Source organism: Zeus faber, assembly GCF_960531495.2.
Source record: "Zeus faber genome assembly, chromosome: 11".
Taxonomy (NCBI): Eukaryota; Metazoa; Chordata; class Actinopteri; order Zeiformes; family Zeidae; genus Zeus; species Zeus faber.
The window spans coordinates 33,419,904-33,438,252 of NC_137205.1; the positions used below are offsets into that span (position 1 = coordinate 33,419,904).

An 18,349-nucleotide genomic window follows, 5' to 3' on the forward strand; every position below is an offset into this window, starting at 1 on the left:
CTCCCACTCCTGCTCGCCCAACCTGGAACAGTTGACCATCCTATGCCGTCCATTTTATCTCCCCCGGGAATTCAGCACGGTCAATATTACAGCCATTTATATCCCACCGCAAGCGGACACCGACTCAGCTCTGACGGTCCTGTACGATGTGTTGTGCGGATTTCAGAACAGACATCCCGACGAAGCTGTGGTGGTGACTGGGGACTTTAACAGGGCCAACCTTAAAAAAGTTCTGCCTAATTTCCACCAACACATTACATGTGCCACCAGGAGAGATAGAACTTTGGACCATTGTTAAACACCCTACAAGAACGGATACAAGACCGTCTTGCTCCCTGCTTTCGGGAAATCAGATCATGCCACGATCTCGCTGGTTCTTTTTTACAGGCCTCTGATCGCGCGAGAACTGGTGGTAACGAGGGAAGTGAAGCGGTGTACGGACCAATCTGAGGCTGCGCTTCAGGACGCTCTGACTGACGTAGACTGGGACATGTTCCAATCAAGTTCAAGTGACGTCAGCGAGTTTACGGAGGTTGTAGTAATTTTTGTAACTACGCTAGCAGACAACATCGTTCCCACGGTGAAAGTTCGGAGATTTCCAAACCAGAAACCGTGGGTTGATAAATCCATCCGCTGCGCTCTGAATGCTCGCACGGCCGCTTACAACGATGGTCTTGTATCCGCAAATATGGACAATTACAAAGCGGCGTCGTACAATCTGCGGAGGGTGGTGAAGGACGCTAAACGGACGTACAGGGAGACCGTGGAGCTACAGATGGAGCGGGGGGACACAAGACGCTTGTGGCAGGGGCTGCGGGCTATTACGAATTACAACAAAAGCTCCTCCCCAGCCACGAGTGTGGACGCCTCCCTGGCCAACCAACTGAAATCCTTTATGCGCGGTTCGAGTCTGGCAACAGCACTGCTAGCTCGCCGGCTAATTGGAGTTACACCGCTGGGGATGAGCGCGCACTCTGTGTCCATGCACGAGGTCAGGAGAGCTCTGCTGCGTGTGAACACCAGGAAAGCTGCGGGCCCAGATGGCATATCTGGGCGAGTACTGAAGACCTGTGCTAACCAGCTAGCTCCGGTGTTCACTACAATATTCAACATCTCCCTGGCTGAATCAGTGGTCCCGTCCTGCTTCAAGAAGTCCACCGTCGTTCCTGTCCCGAAGATCGCCTCTCCTGCCTGCCTGAATGACTACAGTCTGGTGGCCCTCACCTCGGCGGTCATGAAGTGTTTCGAGAGGCTGATTAAGGATTATATCTGCGCCTCCCTCCCCCGCACCTTGGACCCGTTGTAGTTCGCGTACTGGCAGAACAGATCCACGGATGACGCGGTCTCCCAGGTACTGCACACCACGCTCACGCACCTGGATGGCCAGAAGGGGGCCTATGTGAGAATGCTGTTCATTGATTATAGTTCAGCTTTCAACACCATTGTCCCCACCAGACTGGCTGTCAAGCTGAAGGAGCTCGGACTGAATGCTCCGCTGTGTGCCTGGAATCTGGACTTCCTCACAGCCCGCCCCCAGGTGGTCAGGGTGGGGAAGCACATGTCAAGCTCCCTCACCCTGAATACAGGATCCCCCCAGGGTTGTGTCCTCAGCCCCCTACTGTACTCCCTGTACACACATGACTGTGTGGCCAGGTCCAGCTCCGACACCATCATAAAGCCTGCTGGCGACACCGTTGTCTTGGGCCTGATCACCGACTGCGACGAGAAGGCCTACCGCGAGGAGGTGGCTGACCTGTCACTCTGGTGCCAGGACAACAGCCTTGTCAACAAGCCAACGTCAGCAAAACTAAGGAGCTGATTGTGGACTTTAGGCGAGGATCACAATCGAGGACGCACGCGCCCTTGGTGATTAATGGGACTTCTGTTGACAGGGTGAGCAGCTTCAAATACCTGGGAGTCCACATCACAGAGGACTTAACATGGACTGTACATATAGACACTGGTGAGAAAGGCGAGGCAGCGTCTTTACCAACTCAGGCAGCTGAGGAAATTCCGGGTCTCGGTGAGGATCCTCAAGTCCTTCTACTCTGGAGCAGTGGAGAGCATCCTGACAGGCAACATTACTGCCTGGTTTGGGAGCTGTACTGCTTAGGACAGGCGGGCCCTGCAGAGGACGGTGCGTTCTGCTGAATGTTCCACTGGAACTACCCTCCCCCCCTTGCAGGAGTTATACACCAGGAGGTGTAGTAGCAGAGCCCCCAGGATCATGAAGGATCCTCATCACCCCAACAACGGACTGTTCCAGCTGCTGCGGTCAGGCAAGCGCCTCCGCAGTCACACAGCGAGAATAGAGAGACTGAGACAGAGTTTTTTCCCGCAAGCCATTAGAACTGTCAATGCTGACCTCACCAGGGGTCCTCACTGAGCCACACACATAGGCTCCACTACCTACTGTACTATATGTAGCATACTGTACCACATACTGTATCACTGTTCAGGGTTGTTTGTGATGCCGTATTGCTGCGCCGTACTGTTGTATACTGTGCTGTATTATCCCAAACACTACCTCACTTTATTCACATTCACATGCCACTTTAATTCACATGCCACTTTAATGCACATATCTGTATATACACAAGCATATTCCCTCTATCTATTCCATTTTATTTCATTTTATTTTTATTGTATTTTATTTTATTCTATATATTTTTATTTTATTCTATAAGTATTCAACTTACTGTATTACGTTTTAGGAGTCAGTTAGTTGGTCTATTAGAAATAATTTTTTTTATTGTGTGTTATCACCGGGTGGGTTGCATTACATTTCACTGCATATATGTATGAGAGTATGTATATGTATGTGACAAATAAAAATCTCGAATCTTGAATAATAATCTTGAATCTTGAATCTTGAATAAACCTCTTGAATCTTGAATCTTGAATCTTGAAAGTACTGGTTTTTACACCAATGGTCGGTTACTACTAGTGTTTTCTAACAGGAAGTGCTTATGGTGAGGTATGTATGTTTTAAGGCGTCATACATCACTACCTGAACTCTCTGTACTGAGATCTGTTCTGATTCAACCTACATCTCCCAGCATGCACTTCAACAGTTATTCTTCCACTTGGTGCTGATAAATTGTCGCCGTGACCTGAAGCTACTTCCTAAGCTACTGGGATGCTATTGGACCGCATCACATTGACAGCTTACGTGATTGGACGGTGGGAAGGAAGAGGGAGTGTGCGTAGCGATGGCGAGAGGCAGGGCCAGAGCGAACCCTCACAGAGAGAGAGCGAGTGCTTGGGGGCAAGCGACGAAAACGACTCCTCCTTGACTGGTGGAGAGCTGAGAGAGAGAGAAACGCATAGACAGAAAGAGGTGCAGACAGACAGACAGACAGACAGACAGACAGATAGATAGATAGATAGATAGATGGATAGATTGATAGAGGGATAAATAGATACCTTCCATTTCCTGACCAAGTGGGGAGGGGGGGGGGGGGAGGGGCTGGCAGAGGCAGGTCCTCATTGGCTGATGGTATGATGACATCATCCTGAGCGGGTGGGGGAGGAGGAGCAGAAGGTTCTTCCACCACTACGGAGAGACGAGTGTGACGTCACCGTAACATCACAATGACATTACAGTGACATCACCCTAACATCACAGTGATCGACACATGACATCAGAGTGACATAACCAGGACATCACCGTGACATCACTGTAACATTACCATAACATCACTTTAACATTATGGTAAAATCACCATGACATCCTTCTGACATTACTGACATCACCGTAACATTACCCTCACATCACCGTAACAGTATAGTAATGTTGCCGCAACATCACAGTAACATCCTGTTACATCACCATAACATTGACACCACCGTGATATCACTGCAAAATCATCGTACCATCACCGCAACATCACCGTAACATCACTTACATCACCGGGAAATCACTGTAACATTAGCATAACATCACTAACTTTCCAGTAACATCACCATGACATCACTATGACATCACCGTGACATTACTGCGACATAACCTTGAAATTACCGTGACATCGCCGTGACATCAGGGCTACATCACCATAACATCAGAGTAACATCACTATAATATCACCATAAAATTACCTTACAATAAGCCTTCATCACCGTAACATCACCATAACATTACTGTGACATTACTGTGACATCACTGCAACACCATCATACCATCACCACAACATCACCGGAACATCATCGTGACATCACTGTGACATGTGAGTGGCGATAGTGGCGCCGCCCCTAGCGGTCGCCTGCGCCGGCGCTCCGGTTGACTCTTGCACCGCAGCTTCAAATACCTGGGAGTCCACATCACAGAGGACTTAACATGGACTGTACACACAGAAACTCTAGTGAGAAAGGCGAGGCAGCGTCTTTACCACCTCAGGCAGCTGAGGAAATTCCGGGTCTCGGTGAGGATCCTCAAGTCCTTCTACTCTGGAGCAGTGGAGAGCATCCTGACAGGCAACATCACTGCCTGCTTTGGGAACTGTACTGCCCAGGACAGGCGGGCCCTGCAGAGGGTGGTGCGTTCAGCTGAACGTACCACTGGAACTACCCTCCCCCCCTTGCAGGAGTTATACACCAGGAGGTGTAGTAGCAGAGCCCGTAGGATCATGAAGGATCCTCATCACCCCAACAACGGACTGTTTCAGCTGCTGCGGTCAGGCAAGCGCCTCCGCAGTCACACAGCGAGAACAGAGAGACTGAGACGGAGTTTCTTCCCTCAAGCCATCAGAACTGTCAATGCTGACCTCACCAGGGGTCCTAACTGAGCCATGCACTAGGCTCCACTACCTACTGTACTGTATGTAGCATACTGTACCGCATACTGTGTCACTGTTCAGGGTTGTTCGTGATGCCGTATTGCTGCACCGTACTGTTGTAAACTGTGCTGTATTATCCCAAACACTACCTCACTTTATTCACATGCCACTTTAAATCACATATCTGTATATACATAATTGCCTATTCCATATACATAAGCATATTCCCTCTATCTATTCCATTTGATTTCATTTTATTTTATTGTATTTTATTTTATTCTATATATTTTTATTTTATTCTATAAGTATTCGACTTACTGTATTACGTTTTAGGAGTCAGTTAGTTGGGCTATTAGAAATTTTTCCTAGGACATATTGTGTGTTATCACCGGGTGCGTTGCATTACATTTCACTGCAAATATGTATGAAAGTATGTATATGTACGTGACGAATAAAAATCTTGAATCTTGAATCTTGAATCTTAAAACATCACCATGACATTACTGCGACATCACCCTAACATCACCGTAGCTTCGCCATAGCATCACCGTAACATTACCTTATGATAATACTTCATCACCATAACATCACTGTAACATTACGGTAGCATCACCATGACATCCTTCTGACATTACTGTGACATCACTGTAACATTGACGTAACATCTCCATAACATCACTGTAACATTTTCGTAACATCATTGTACCATAATCGTAACATCACTGTAACATTATCGTAACATCACTGTAACATTACGGTAACATCACCATGACATCCTTCTGACATTACTGTGACATCACTGTAACATTATCGTAACATCATTGTAACATTATCATAACATCACTGTAACATTATCGTAACATCATTGTAACATTATCGTAACATCACTGTAACATTATCGTAACATCATTGTAACATTATCGTAACATCATCGTAACATTATCGTAACATCACTGTAACATAATAATAATAATAATAATAGATCTTTATTGTCCACCGTGGTGGTAATTTGTCTTCGGCTCACCAGACAACACACAGGCAGACACATACAAAGAACAGTAGAGATAAAATACGGTATTATGAGGGTCACACCATAGAAATAAAACACCAGCACTAAGAAGGTGAAACAAATATTAAACCACCATTGACTCTTGCTTCATCATTATCGTCATTATCATTTCATCATCATTATTGTCACTGTCATCATCAGGTCATTCTTTCAGATTAAGAACACTGACTGCTTTGGGGATAAAAGACTTGGAGAGAGGATGGGAGCTATCGGCTGTGATGCTTAAGGCTTTCTTCCTCAACCTCTCCTTGTACAGTAGGCTTAAGGCCTTTTGGGGTTTGCCAATGATTTTACTGGCCATTGAAACAATCCTAGAAAGCTTTTTTGAAAGTTTACAGCTTAAATGACCATACCAGGCAGAAAGGTGAAATGTCAGAACACTCTCAATCATGGTCTTATACACAGTTTCTAAGACCTGCTGACTGACACAGAAGCTATTTAGCTTTCTAAGTAGGTAGAGTCGCTGGGAACATTTCTTGACAATATACTCTGTGTTACCAGAGAGGCTCATCTTGGAGTCTAAAACTGAGCCTAGATATGTGAAGTTCTCCACAGATTCTACGAGTTGGCCATTCAGCGAGACTGGCAGTATGGTAACATCCAGAGATTTAGACATGATTAGTTCTTTTGTCTTTTTCACATTAATTTCTAGCTGGCTGGTGTGGCACCACCCTTCAAAGGCTACAGTGTGAGCTAGGTAGGCATCTACACCAAGGCGGTTTGGCTCAAATAGCAGGCCAACTAAGGCCATGTCATCCGCGTACTTGAATAGTTTAAAATGCTGCTCGATGATCATAAATTCATTAGTAAAAAGAGAAAATAACACAGGGGACAGAACGCTGCCTTGTGGGCAACCTGTGCTCACAGTGAGCACCTCTGATGTGCTCTCCCTGGCGTAGACCTTTTGTGGGCGACAAGAGAGAAAATCCCTAAACCACCAGATTAAACTGGGATGCACCTTGAGCTCAGCAGCCCTTTTCAGCAGGATATTAATCTTCATTGAATTGAAAGCTGCGCTGAAGTCTATGAATAGGATCCTGGCATATCCTTAAGGATGCTGGAGATGTTGTGTGACTGCATTTAACATGGTGAGTAATGCATCATCTGTACCTCTATTCCTCTTATACGCAAATTGAAATGGGTCCAGTATAGTTGACACAGTTGCAGTGAGGTGGTCAACCAGGACTCGTTCCATAGTTTTGCATAGCACAGAAGTTAATGCTATGGGCCGGAAATCATTAGGTGAGCTTGCACCTGGCTTCTTGGGCACAGGTCTGATTATAGAGTGCTTCCATGATAGCGGCACTGTACCGCTATCTAAGAGGAGCTGAAACAACCTAGCTAACACTCCTTTAAGTTGGAAATAACAATCTTTGAGAATCCTAGGCTTCAGTCGTCAGGCCCATATCTCATCACATTCCATGCTGTCATCAGTAGTGTCAAATCTACAGTAGAACTTGTTTAAGTCATTGACATCGATTTGACTACTAGGGCTCTCATCCTTTTTGGGGGGTCTGCCCATTAGGGTGTTTAGCCCCTCCCAGGCTTGCTTCACATTACCATTTACAAGCTTACTCTCTATTTTGTTTTTAAATTTAAATTAAAAACAAAATAGAATATTCTGACAGTTTTCTTTTCAGACGTAGTGTCTTCACAGAATGTTACATATGACGTGATAATGTCTGTCAGTTCATGAACATCCTGGCAGGACTCAAATAAAATGTCCCATGTACTGTCTTCGAGTCCATCCCTGAGTTGCCGCAACATTATCGTAACATCAACATAACATTATCGTAACATCACTGTAACATTTTCTTAACATCATTGTAACGACTCCCTCTCCGTCTTAAAGAAGCACTTGAAGACCCAGCTCTTCAGAGAGTGCCTCCTCTCCTAACTTACAATTACTTAGCACTACTAAGCAGTATTTATTTATCGTTACACTAATGTCTCTGTCGCAATGTCGCTTGAATGTTATTCTCCCTTGTAAGTTGCTTTGGATAAAAGCGTCTGATAAATGACTAAATGTAAATGTAAATATAACATTATCGTAACATCACTGTAACATTGCCGTAACATTATCGTAACATCAACGTAACATTATCGTGACATCACCGTGACATCACTGTAACATTATTGTAACATCACTGTAACATTATCGTAACATCACTGTAACATTATCGTGACATCACTGTGACATCACTGTAACATTATCGTAACATCACTGTAACGTTATCGTGACATCACTGTGATATCACTGTAACATTACCGTGACATCACTGTGACACCTTGACAATACCGTGGCATATTTTGTTATACTGTACTGATTTACTGATTCTGAGTGTCTGTGGAGTGGATAGTTCACTGGAAGGAAGTAATACCGCTGCACAGGAAGTGACACAGACAGGCAGACAGAGAGATGGAGGAACGGACGGTCGGATGATGATGGATGGATGGATGGATGGATGGATAGAGAGCTCTCTCACCAGTTTCCAGGCAGAGTGATGGAGGTGGAGGGGCTTCAGGTGGAACACTGTGATTGGATTGAATCTCCAGAGAAGTGGGTGGAGTAACCAGCTGCATCGCCAAATCAGAAACAGCGGGCGGAGACGGGGGAGGGGGCGGGGCTGCATCTCTTGTCAAATCAGCATCCTCAGCGACAGAGAGAGGGGGCAGGGCCTCGTCCAGCAGTGTGATGACATCACTGTGCTGTGACTCCCGCCAGGAAGGAACAGTGGGTGGAGCTACATGCTTCCCAAAACTGGAGCTGTACAAATACACAACAGTGTAAGTAGTAAACTGTTTTATCAGGTAGTAAATTATTAGTCGTACTAGAGACTGGAGGGATGGAGAGATGGATGGATGGATGGATGGAAGGATGGAGAGATAAAGGAATGGATGGATGGAGAGATAGATGGAGGGATAGTTACTTGGTGGTGCTGAAGGTCGGGGGAGCAGGACAAGGAACTGGCTCTGGAGGTTTGATTGACCTGCAACACAAATACATTGTTTTTATTTCATTTTTTATTCTATGTTCATCCTCTGGTGGAATCCAGTCCACTTTCTTCACCCATCCTAGTATCTCACTAGTATCTTATTGGCATCCCACTAGTATCTTACTACATTACTTAGTACTTACTACAACACTGATGGACGCAGCCATCAGGAGCAATGAGGGGTTAAGTGTCTTGCTCAAGGCACTACAGCATGCTAGCAGGAGGAGCCTGGGATCCAACCAGCAACCTTTAGATCACTAGACCACCAGCTCTACCTCCTGAGCTACCATCCCCCGCTACCATCAATAGTATCTCACTAGTATGGTATGGTAGCTCAGGAGGTAGAGCTGGTCTTCTAGTAATCTAAAGGTTGCTGGTTTGATCCCAGGCTCCTCCTGCTAGCATGCTGTAGTGTCCTTAAGCAAGACACTTAACCCCTCATTGCTCCTGATGGCTGCTCCATCGCTGTTTGAATATTGTAAGTCGTTTTGGATAAAAGCGTCTGATCGATGAAAATGTGGTATCTCACGATTATCTCACGAGTATCTCACTAGTATCCTACTGGTATCTCACTAGTACCTCACTAGTATGTCACGAGTATCTTAGTGGTATCTCATTAGTAACTCACTAGTATCTCACTAGTATCAAATTGGTATCTTACTGGTATCTCATTAGTATCCTACTGTTATTTCATTAGTATCTCACTAGTATCTCACTGGTATCCTGCTGGTATCTCAACTGTATCCTACTAGTATTTCACGAGTATCTCACTAGTATGTTACTGGTATCTCACTAGTGTCTCACTAGTGTCTCACTAGTATCCTACTGGTTTCTCACTAGTATCTTACTGGTATCTCACTAGTATCTCACTAGTATCTTACTGGTATCTCACTAGTATGTCACAAGTATCTTATTGGTATCTTACCAGTATCTCACTAGTATCTAATTGGTATCTCACTGGTATCTCAATGGAGCGCACTAGTATCTGACTAGTATCTCAGTAGTATCTGACTGGTATCTAACTAGTACCTGACCAGTATCTCAGTAGTATCTGACTAGCATCTCACTAGTATCTCACTAGTATCTCATCGGAGCTCACTAGTATCTCACTTGTATCTCACTAGTATCTCTTTGGAGCTAACTAGAATCTCATTGGTATCTCATTGGAGCTCACTAGTATCTCACAAGTATCTCACTAGTATCTCACTAGTCTCTCACTGGCATCTCACTGGTATCTCATTGGAGCTCACTAGTATCTGACTAGTATCTCAGTAATATCTGACTTGTATCAAAGTAGTATCTGACCAGTATCTCAGTAGTATCTGACTAGTATCTCATGAGTATCTGAATAGTATCTGACTAGTATCTCAGGAGTATCTGACTAGTATCTGACTAGTATCTCACTAGTATCTCACTAGTATCTCATTGGAGTTCACTAGAATCTCACTAGTACCTCATTGGAGCTCACTAGTATCTCATTAGTATCTCACCAGTATCTGACTAGTATCTGACTAGTATCTCTCTAGTATCTCATGAGTATCTCACCAGTATCTGACTAGTATCTCAGTAGTATCCGACTCGTATCTGACTAGTATCTGACTAGTATCTCATTGGGACTCAAAGGTATCCAACTAGGATCTGACCAGAATCTGACTAGTATCTCAGAAGTATCTCACTAGTATCTGGCTAGTATCTCACTAGTATCTCTCTAGTATCTCATTAGTTTCTCAGTAGTATCCGACTAGTATCTGAATAGTATCTCACGAGTATCTCACTAGTATCTCACTAGTATCTCACTAATATCTCAGCAGTATCTGACTAGCATCTGACTAGGATTTCTCTAGTAACTTACTAGTATCACATTAGTATCTCACTAGTATCTCAGTGGTATCTCACTAGTATCTCAGTAGTATATGACTAGTTGCTGGCTAGTATCTGACGATTAACTGACTAGTACCTCAATAGTAACTTACTAGTATCTGACTAGTATCTCACTAGTATCTCACTAGTATCTCATTGGAACTCGCAAGTATCTGAATAGTATCTGGACGAGTATCCAGTAGTATCTGACTAGTATCTGAACAGTATCTCACCAGTATCTCACTAGTATCTCAGTAGTATCTGACTAGTATCTGAACTCGCAAGTATCTGAATAGTATCTGACGATTATCCAGTAGTATCTGACTAGTATCTGAACAGTATCTCACCAGTATCTCACTAGTATCTGACTAGTATCTGACTAGTATCTGACCTGTTTCTGACTAGTATCTCACTGGAAACTGACTAGTATCCCACTAGTAACTGACTAGTATTTCACTAGTAGTTGACAAGTAACTGACTAGTATCTGACTTGTATCTCACTAGTAACTGACTCGTATCTCACTGGTATCTGAGTAGTATCTCAGTAATATCTGACTTGTATCAAAGTAGTATCTGACCAGTATCTCAGTAGTACCTGACTAGTATCTCATGAGTATCTGAATAGTATCTGACTAGTATCTCAGGAGTATCTGACTAGTATCTCACTAGTATCTCACTAGTATTTCACTAGTATCTCATTGGAGTTCACTAGAATCTCACTAGTACCTCATTGGAGCTCACTAGTATCTCATTAGTATCTCACCAGTATCTGACTAGTATCTGACTAGTATCTGACTAGTATCTCTCTAGTATCTCATGAGTATCTCACCAGTATCTGACTAGTATCTCAGTAGTATCTGACTCGTATCTGACTAGTATCTGACTAGTATCTCATTGGGACTCACAAGTATCCAACTAGGATCTGACCAGAATATGACCAGTATCTCAGAAGTATCTCACTAGTATCTGGCTAGTATCTCACTAGTATCTCACTAGTATCTCACTAGTTTCTCAGTAGTATCCGACTAGTATCTGAATAGTATCTCACAAGTATCTCACTAGTATCTCACTAGAATCTCACTAGTATCTCAGCAGAATCTGACTAGCATCTGACTAGGATTTCTCTAGTAACTTACTAGTATCACATTAGTATCTCACTAGTATCTCAGTAGTATCTCACTAATATCTCAGTAGTATATGACTAGTTGCTGGCTAGTATCTGACGATTAACTGACTAGTACCTCAATAGTAACTTACTAGTATCTGACTAGTATCTCACTAGTATCTCACTAGTATCTCACTAGTATCTCATTGGAACTCGCAAGTATCTGAATAGTATCTGGACGAGTATCCAGTAGTATCTGACTAGTATCTGAACAGTATCTCACCAGTATCTCACTAGTATCTCAGTAGTATCTGACTAGTATCTGAACTCGCAAGTATCTGAATAGTATCTGACGATTATCCAGTAGTATCTGACTAGTATCTGAACAGTATCTCACCAGTATCTCACTAGTATCTGACTAGTATCTGACTAGTATCTGACTTGTTTCTGACAAGTATCTCACTGGTAACTGACTAGTATCCCTCTAGTAACTGACTAGTATTTCACTAGTAGTTGACAAGTAACTGACTAGTATCTGACTTGTATCTCACTAGTAACTGACTCGTATCTCACTGGTATCTGAGTAGTATCTCATTGGAGATCACTAGATTCTCACGCGTATTTCATTGGAGCTCACTAGTATCTCACTAATATCTCACTAGTCTCTCTTTGGAGCTCACTAGAATCTCATTGGTATCTCATTGGAGCTCACTTGTATCTCACTAGTATCTGACTAGTAACTCAGTAGTATCTGACTAGTATCTGACTAGTATCTCTCTAGTATCTCAAGAGTATCTCACCAGTATCTGACTTGTATCTCAGTAGCATCTGACTAGTATCTGACTAGTATCCCATTGGAACTCACAAGTATCTAACTAGTATCTGACCAGTATATGAGTAGTATCTCAGTAGTATCTCACAAGTATCCGGCTAGTATCTCACTAGTATCTCACTAGTATCGCACTAGTTTCTCAGTAGTATCTGACTAGTATCTGAATAGCATCTCACTTGTATCTGACTCGTATCTGACTAGTATCTCACTAGTATCTCACTAGTATCTCAATAGTATCTGACTAGCATCTGACTCGTATTTCTCTAGTAACTTACTAGTATCTCATTACCATCTGACTAGACTCCAGTAGTATCTGACTAGTGGCTGACTAGTATCTGACTACTAACTGACTAGTACCTCACTAGAAACTTATTAGTATCTCACTAGTATCTCTCTAGTATCTCACGAGTATCTCACCAGTATCTGACTAGTATCTCAGTAGCATCTGACTAGAATCTGACTAGGATCTGACTAGTATCTGACTTGTATCTCAGTAGTATCTCACTAGTATCTGGCTTCTATCTCACTAGTACCTCACTCACTAGTATCTGGCTAGTATCTCACTAGTATCTCACTAGTATCCCACTAGTTTCTCAGAAGTATCTGACTAGTATCTGAATAGTATCTCACTCGTATCTCACTCGTATCTGACAAGTATCTCACTTGTATCTGACTCGTATCTGATGAGTATCTCACAAGTATCTCACTAGTATCTCACTAGTATCTCAATAGTATCTGACTAGCATCTGACTAGTATTTCTGTAGTAACTTACTAGTATCTCATTACTATCTGACTAGTATGTCAGTAGTATCTGACTAGTTGCTGACTAGTATCTGACTAGTAACTGACTAGAACCTCACTCGTAACTTATTAGTATCTGACTAGTATCTGACGAGTATCTGACTAGTATCTGACTAGTAACTCACAAGTATCTCACTAGTATCTCACTAGTAACTGACTAGTATCTCACTAGTATTTGACTAGAATCTCACTTGTATCTCACTAGTAACTCACTAGCATCTCACTAGTATCTCACTAGGGAGAACATGCCGAATGGTTAGAACCCAAAACCACCGAGCACAGAGCCTCCTGGGGAAGGATCCAACAGAACAGTGCCAAGGATACCAGAAGTGATACGGTAACTTCCTGTTTCGGTTCTATCAGGAAGTAAACAGGAAGTGGAACAAACCTAATGGAGCTGCCATGTTTACGGAGCGATCCAGAGCGATCTGACAGTTTCTCCTGAGAGAAAGACAGAGAGAGAGAGAGAGAGAGAGAGAGAGGGAGGGATTTTTTGATTTTTAAAGCATTTTTATTTTAACATTTTCTCTAGTTCACAGTTACAGACAATACAACAAACACACTTGGTTCACTAACAGAGTCCTACACGTTAAAAACAGACTGGAAGCACAGGTCGTCCTCCACCAGGGAACAGATGGCGTCGTTAAAACACCACAGCTTGATGAAGACGTCCAGACTCTTCATCAGTCTGTGAAAGTTAAAATCAATCAAGACTCTGGCCCTGACCAACGCTACAAACACTCTTCCTAAAACACTCTCCTTTCCCCTCAGTTTGTTCCTCCTCGTGAGGTAGATGGCCATCTTCGCTTCCCCTACTAGAAAGTTAAGCAGTCGCCATTTCTCTGCGTTGGCCCTGTAGTATCTGGCCCCAAAAATAAAACCGTTTCTGGACCACTCCTCCTTAAAGAGCTTAAAACTTTCCTTTAAAAGACTAAAAAGCTCTAAAAGTCTGACGCACTCTGCAAAACAGTGAAACACGGACTCTGGCAGTTTGCAGAATGGACATTCATTTGCGACCGTGGGATTAAAAACAGAAACAAAGCTGTTGACAGCTATGGCTCCATGTAGGACCCTCCATTGGAGGTCCCCCGTCCTTTTCTAGGAGGGAGCTTTGTAAAAACTCCTCCAACACGGCTCCTCCTGTTCCCCCATCTGGAGCCGTCCCCTCCAGACAGTGTCCTGCCGCCCCTCCAGTCCCTTCCTGTTTAAAACAACCACACACTCTTTGTAAAAAGCCTTCCCGCTGGCTGTGTGCAGGTCCAGTTCTGCATAACGTGCCCTGTGCAGCAGCTTCCCGGAGGGAGAGAGAGAGAGAGAGAGAGGGAGAGAGAGAGAGAGAGAGAGAGGGAGGGAGAGAGAGAGAGAGGGAGGGAGAGAGAGAGAGAGAGAGAGAGAGAGAGAGAGAGAGAGAGGGAGAGAGAGAAGGAGAGAGAGAGAGAGAGAGAGAGAGAGGGAGAGAGAGAGAGAGAGAGAGAGAGAGGGAGGGAGAGCGAGAGAGAGAGAGAGAGAGAGAGACAGAGAGAGAGAGAGAGAGAGAGACAGAGAGAGAGAGAGAGAGAGAGAGGGAGAGAATTCTTTTCCTAAAATAGTTCATCAATGACATCATTATGTGGGTTGTTGTTGTTGTTGTTGTTGTTCTTCTTCTTCTTCTTCTTCTTGCAGCATCAATGGAGCTTTATTTGCATTCGGGTCTAATGAGCTCTGAGAAACATTTTCCCACGCTGGACAAAGCATTCCTGTGTGTGTGTGTGTGTGTGTGTGTGTGTGTGTGTGTGTGTGTGTGTGTGTGTGTGAGTGTGTGTGTGTGTATGTGTGTGAGTGTGTGTGAGTGTGTGTGTGTGTGTGTGTGAGTGTGTGTGTGAGTGTGTGTGTGTGTGTGAGTGTGTGTGTGTGTGTGTGTGTGTGTGTGTGTGTGTGTGTGTGTGTGTGTGTGTGTGTGTGTATGTGTGTGTGTGTGTGTGTGTGTGTGTGTGTGTGTGTGTGTGTGTGTGTGTGTGTGTGTGTGTGTGTGTATGTGTGTGTGTGTGTGTGTGTGTGTGTGTGTGTGTGTGTGTGTGTGTGTGTATGTGTGTGTGTGTGTGTGTGTGTGTGTGTGTGTGTGTGTGTGTGTGTGTGTGTGTGTGTGTACCTTGATGCCGTGTCCCAGTGTGTCCAGGACACAGTAGTTGATGGGGCAGCGGCGGTACTGGCCTCGTGGCTCCTGATTGGTTGGAGCGGGGAGGCGGGTGCTGCGCTGGATTCGCTTCCCAACAGCAAACGCTCCGACCTCCCGTCGAGCAACGCGCTCCCTGTGCATGGCCACGCCCTGGGGGCGGAGTACTGCTTGAGGAAGTATTGCCTGAGGAAGTACTTCTTGAGGAAGTACTTCTTTAGGAAGTACTTATTGAGGAAGTACTTCTTGAGGAAGTACTGCCTGAATAGGAAATTAATTTATTTTAATTTCAATTTTTTTTTTGGTTAGGGTTAGGGTTAGGGTTAGGGTTCTGAATAGGAGATCTTGAGGAAATACTTCTTGAGGAAGTACTTTTTGAGGAAGTTCTTCTTGAGGAAGAACTTCCTGGGGAAGTTCTTTTTGAGGAAGTACTTCTTGAGGAAGTACTGCCTGAGGAACTAGTTCTTGAGGAAGTAGTTCTTGAGGAAGCACTTCTTGAGGATGTAGTTCTTGAGGAAGTACTTCTTGAGAAAGTTCTTCTTGAGGAAGTACTTTTTGAGGAAGTAATTCCTGAGGAAGTTCTTCTTGAGGAAGAACTTCTTGATGAAGTACTTCTTGAGGAAGTTCTTCTTGAGGAAGTACTTCTTGAGAAAATACTTCTTGAGGATGTACTTCTTGATGAAGTACTGCAGAATGAGTCTCACAGTCCAGGGTGTGAAACTCTGATGCTTCTACTAAGACACACTGTGGAATAATACCACCCAGTCAGTTTGTTGTGAGTGTTATCATTCAGTACCAGTCGTTCAGCTCGGCGTCTCACGACTACGTAGCATTGAGACACATTTGAATTAGAACCGCCCCCCCAGTCCGAGTAACTCCAGACCCGCTAGCATCGAACCTAAGAGCTAAGCATGGGAAGTGCTCTGTTGGCCGCTGACCAGCACAAATCTCTTAAAACGACAATTCCCAACCTGAGAGTATTGCAAGTGGGCTGCCAAATCATGGGCAAAACACATTGATTCTATTGAAAAAATAAATGCCAAATTATTAATTACATAATCGTTTTCAAATGTAAAAACAAAAGAATCATTCATGGTATGGTTTTTCTTTAAAACCTTAAAAAATGCATCATCACTGATAGGTAAGAACTTATGTTAGAGCGTACTACGTCCAAGCCGGGCCACGATTAACGTGCACCTGTACATTTTTGAACTTGCGACGATAATCAAAATGGGTGGTTGGCAGCATCAGGCACTGATAAGGAAAGAAGCCATTGATACATCATCTACAAGTAAGGTCCCAGCAGGACAGGCACAGAAGACACACCGTCACCGCTGTGCGTGGTGTGATCTGAGATTTTATCAAACGAAGCTCTGAAGTACCGTAAACTGCACCGTCACCTCCAGACAAAACACCAACAGGACATGTCTAAGGCCCTTGAATTTTTCGATCAAAAACTCAAGGAGTATCAGAGCAAGAAAAACGTCATGGAAACGTCATATATGGGCACCGAGAACGCAAACGCAGTGGAAGGGTCCTCTTGGGTCGCCCGACTCAAAGCCAAGCCTGGTAAGCGACATACAATCAGGGAGAATTTAATTATTCCTGCCACAAAAGAGATGGTGGGGCTGATGTTAGGGGAGAAGGCGTGCGTGCCAATCAACCTCATCTCATTGTCTGATAACTCAGCCAGACGCAGGATTGACGAGATCACAGACAATGTGTCAGAACAGCTGATAACGAGCGTACAAGAATTGTTTTTAATGCGCTCCAACTGGATGAATCGACAGACATCACAAATCTGTCAAACCTGCCTGCCTATGTAAGGTATGAAAACAATAGAGAGATAAAAGAACACTTCCTGTTTTGCAAATCTTTACAGACGCGCTCAACTGCTAAGGCCATTTTTGACATTCTGAATGTGTTCATAGTTTCAAAAGGGATTGATTGGTCCACATGTGTGAGAGTGAGCACTGATGGTGCTCATGCACTGATTGGGCAAGTACACTGATGGGGCCCGTGCACTGATGGGGCCCGTGCACTGATGGGGCCCGTGCACTGATGGGGCCCACGCGATGCTGGGCCAGCACAGTGGAAGCATCACCCGGGTGAAAGCTTTGTCTCCACTCGTAGCATCTGTCCACTGCAGTATACACAGAGCAGCACTGCTGTAAAGAAAATGCTGCAGATCTAAAGACTGTGCTAGATGACGCGGTTAGAGTCAACTTTATCAAAAGCCGGCCACTGCAATCACCTTTATTTCCCGTTTTATGTGATGAGACGGGCGGTGACCATAAGCAGCTTCTGCTACACACCGAAGTCCGTGGCTCTCAAGGGGGAAGGTACTGATGCAACTTTTTGAATCACGTGATGAGGTGAGGGTGTTTTTCTCGACACAAAGTTTGAACTCGCATATGGCTTCAGTGATTTTGAGTGGCTGGCTAAATTAGGATACCTGGCCGACATTTTCCGCCAGTTAAATGGACTCAACCTCCGTCTCCAAGGAAAAGCAGTGACCATGTTTAATGTCCAGAATAGAATAGAAGTGACCATAAGAAAAATGTAGATGTGGGCCAGACGAGTTGACTGGTCAAACGTTGAGTTGTTTGAGAATCTGTCGGATTTTCTGACAAAGTGTATTACATTTCACTGCATATATGTATGATTGTATGTATATTTAAGTGACGAATAAAAATCTTGAATCTTGAATCTTGAAAAGGAAGAAATGCAGCTTCCCATCACCGTGATCAATCATGTC

At 44.0% G+C, this 18,349-nt stretch overlaps 1 protein-coding gene across 1 annotated transcript in view; it reads right to left on the reverse strand.

Moving 5' to 3' along the window:
* LOC307237446 (ABI gene family member 3-like) overlaps nt 1–18,349 on the reverse strand; it is a gene marked incomplete at its 5' end in the record, with an annotated part of 30,006 nt that overhangs the window by 8,812 nt on the left and 2,845 nt on the right. Inside the window, 5 exons of the mRNA XM_080010158.1 lie at nt 3,427–3,556; nt 8,331–8,611; nt 8,775–8,834; nt 13,828–13,880; nt 15,568–15,744. Coding sequence (XP_079866284.1) covers nt 3,427–3,556; nt 8,331–8,611; nt 8,775–8,834; nt 13,828–13,880; nt 15,568–15,744 — 701 coding nt within the window. The remainder of the gene's footprint in view (nt 1–3,426; nt 3,557–8,330; nt 8,612–8,774; nt 8,835–13,827; nt 13,881–15,567; nt 15,745–18,349) is intronic.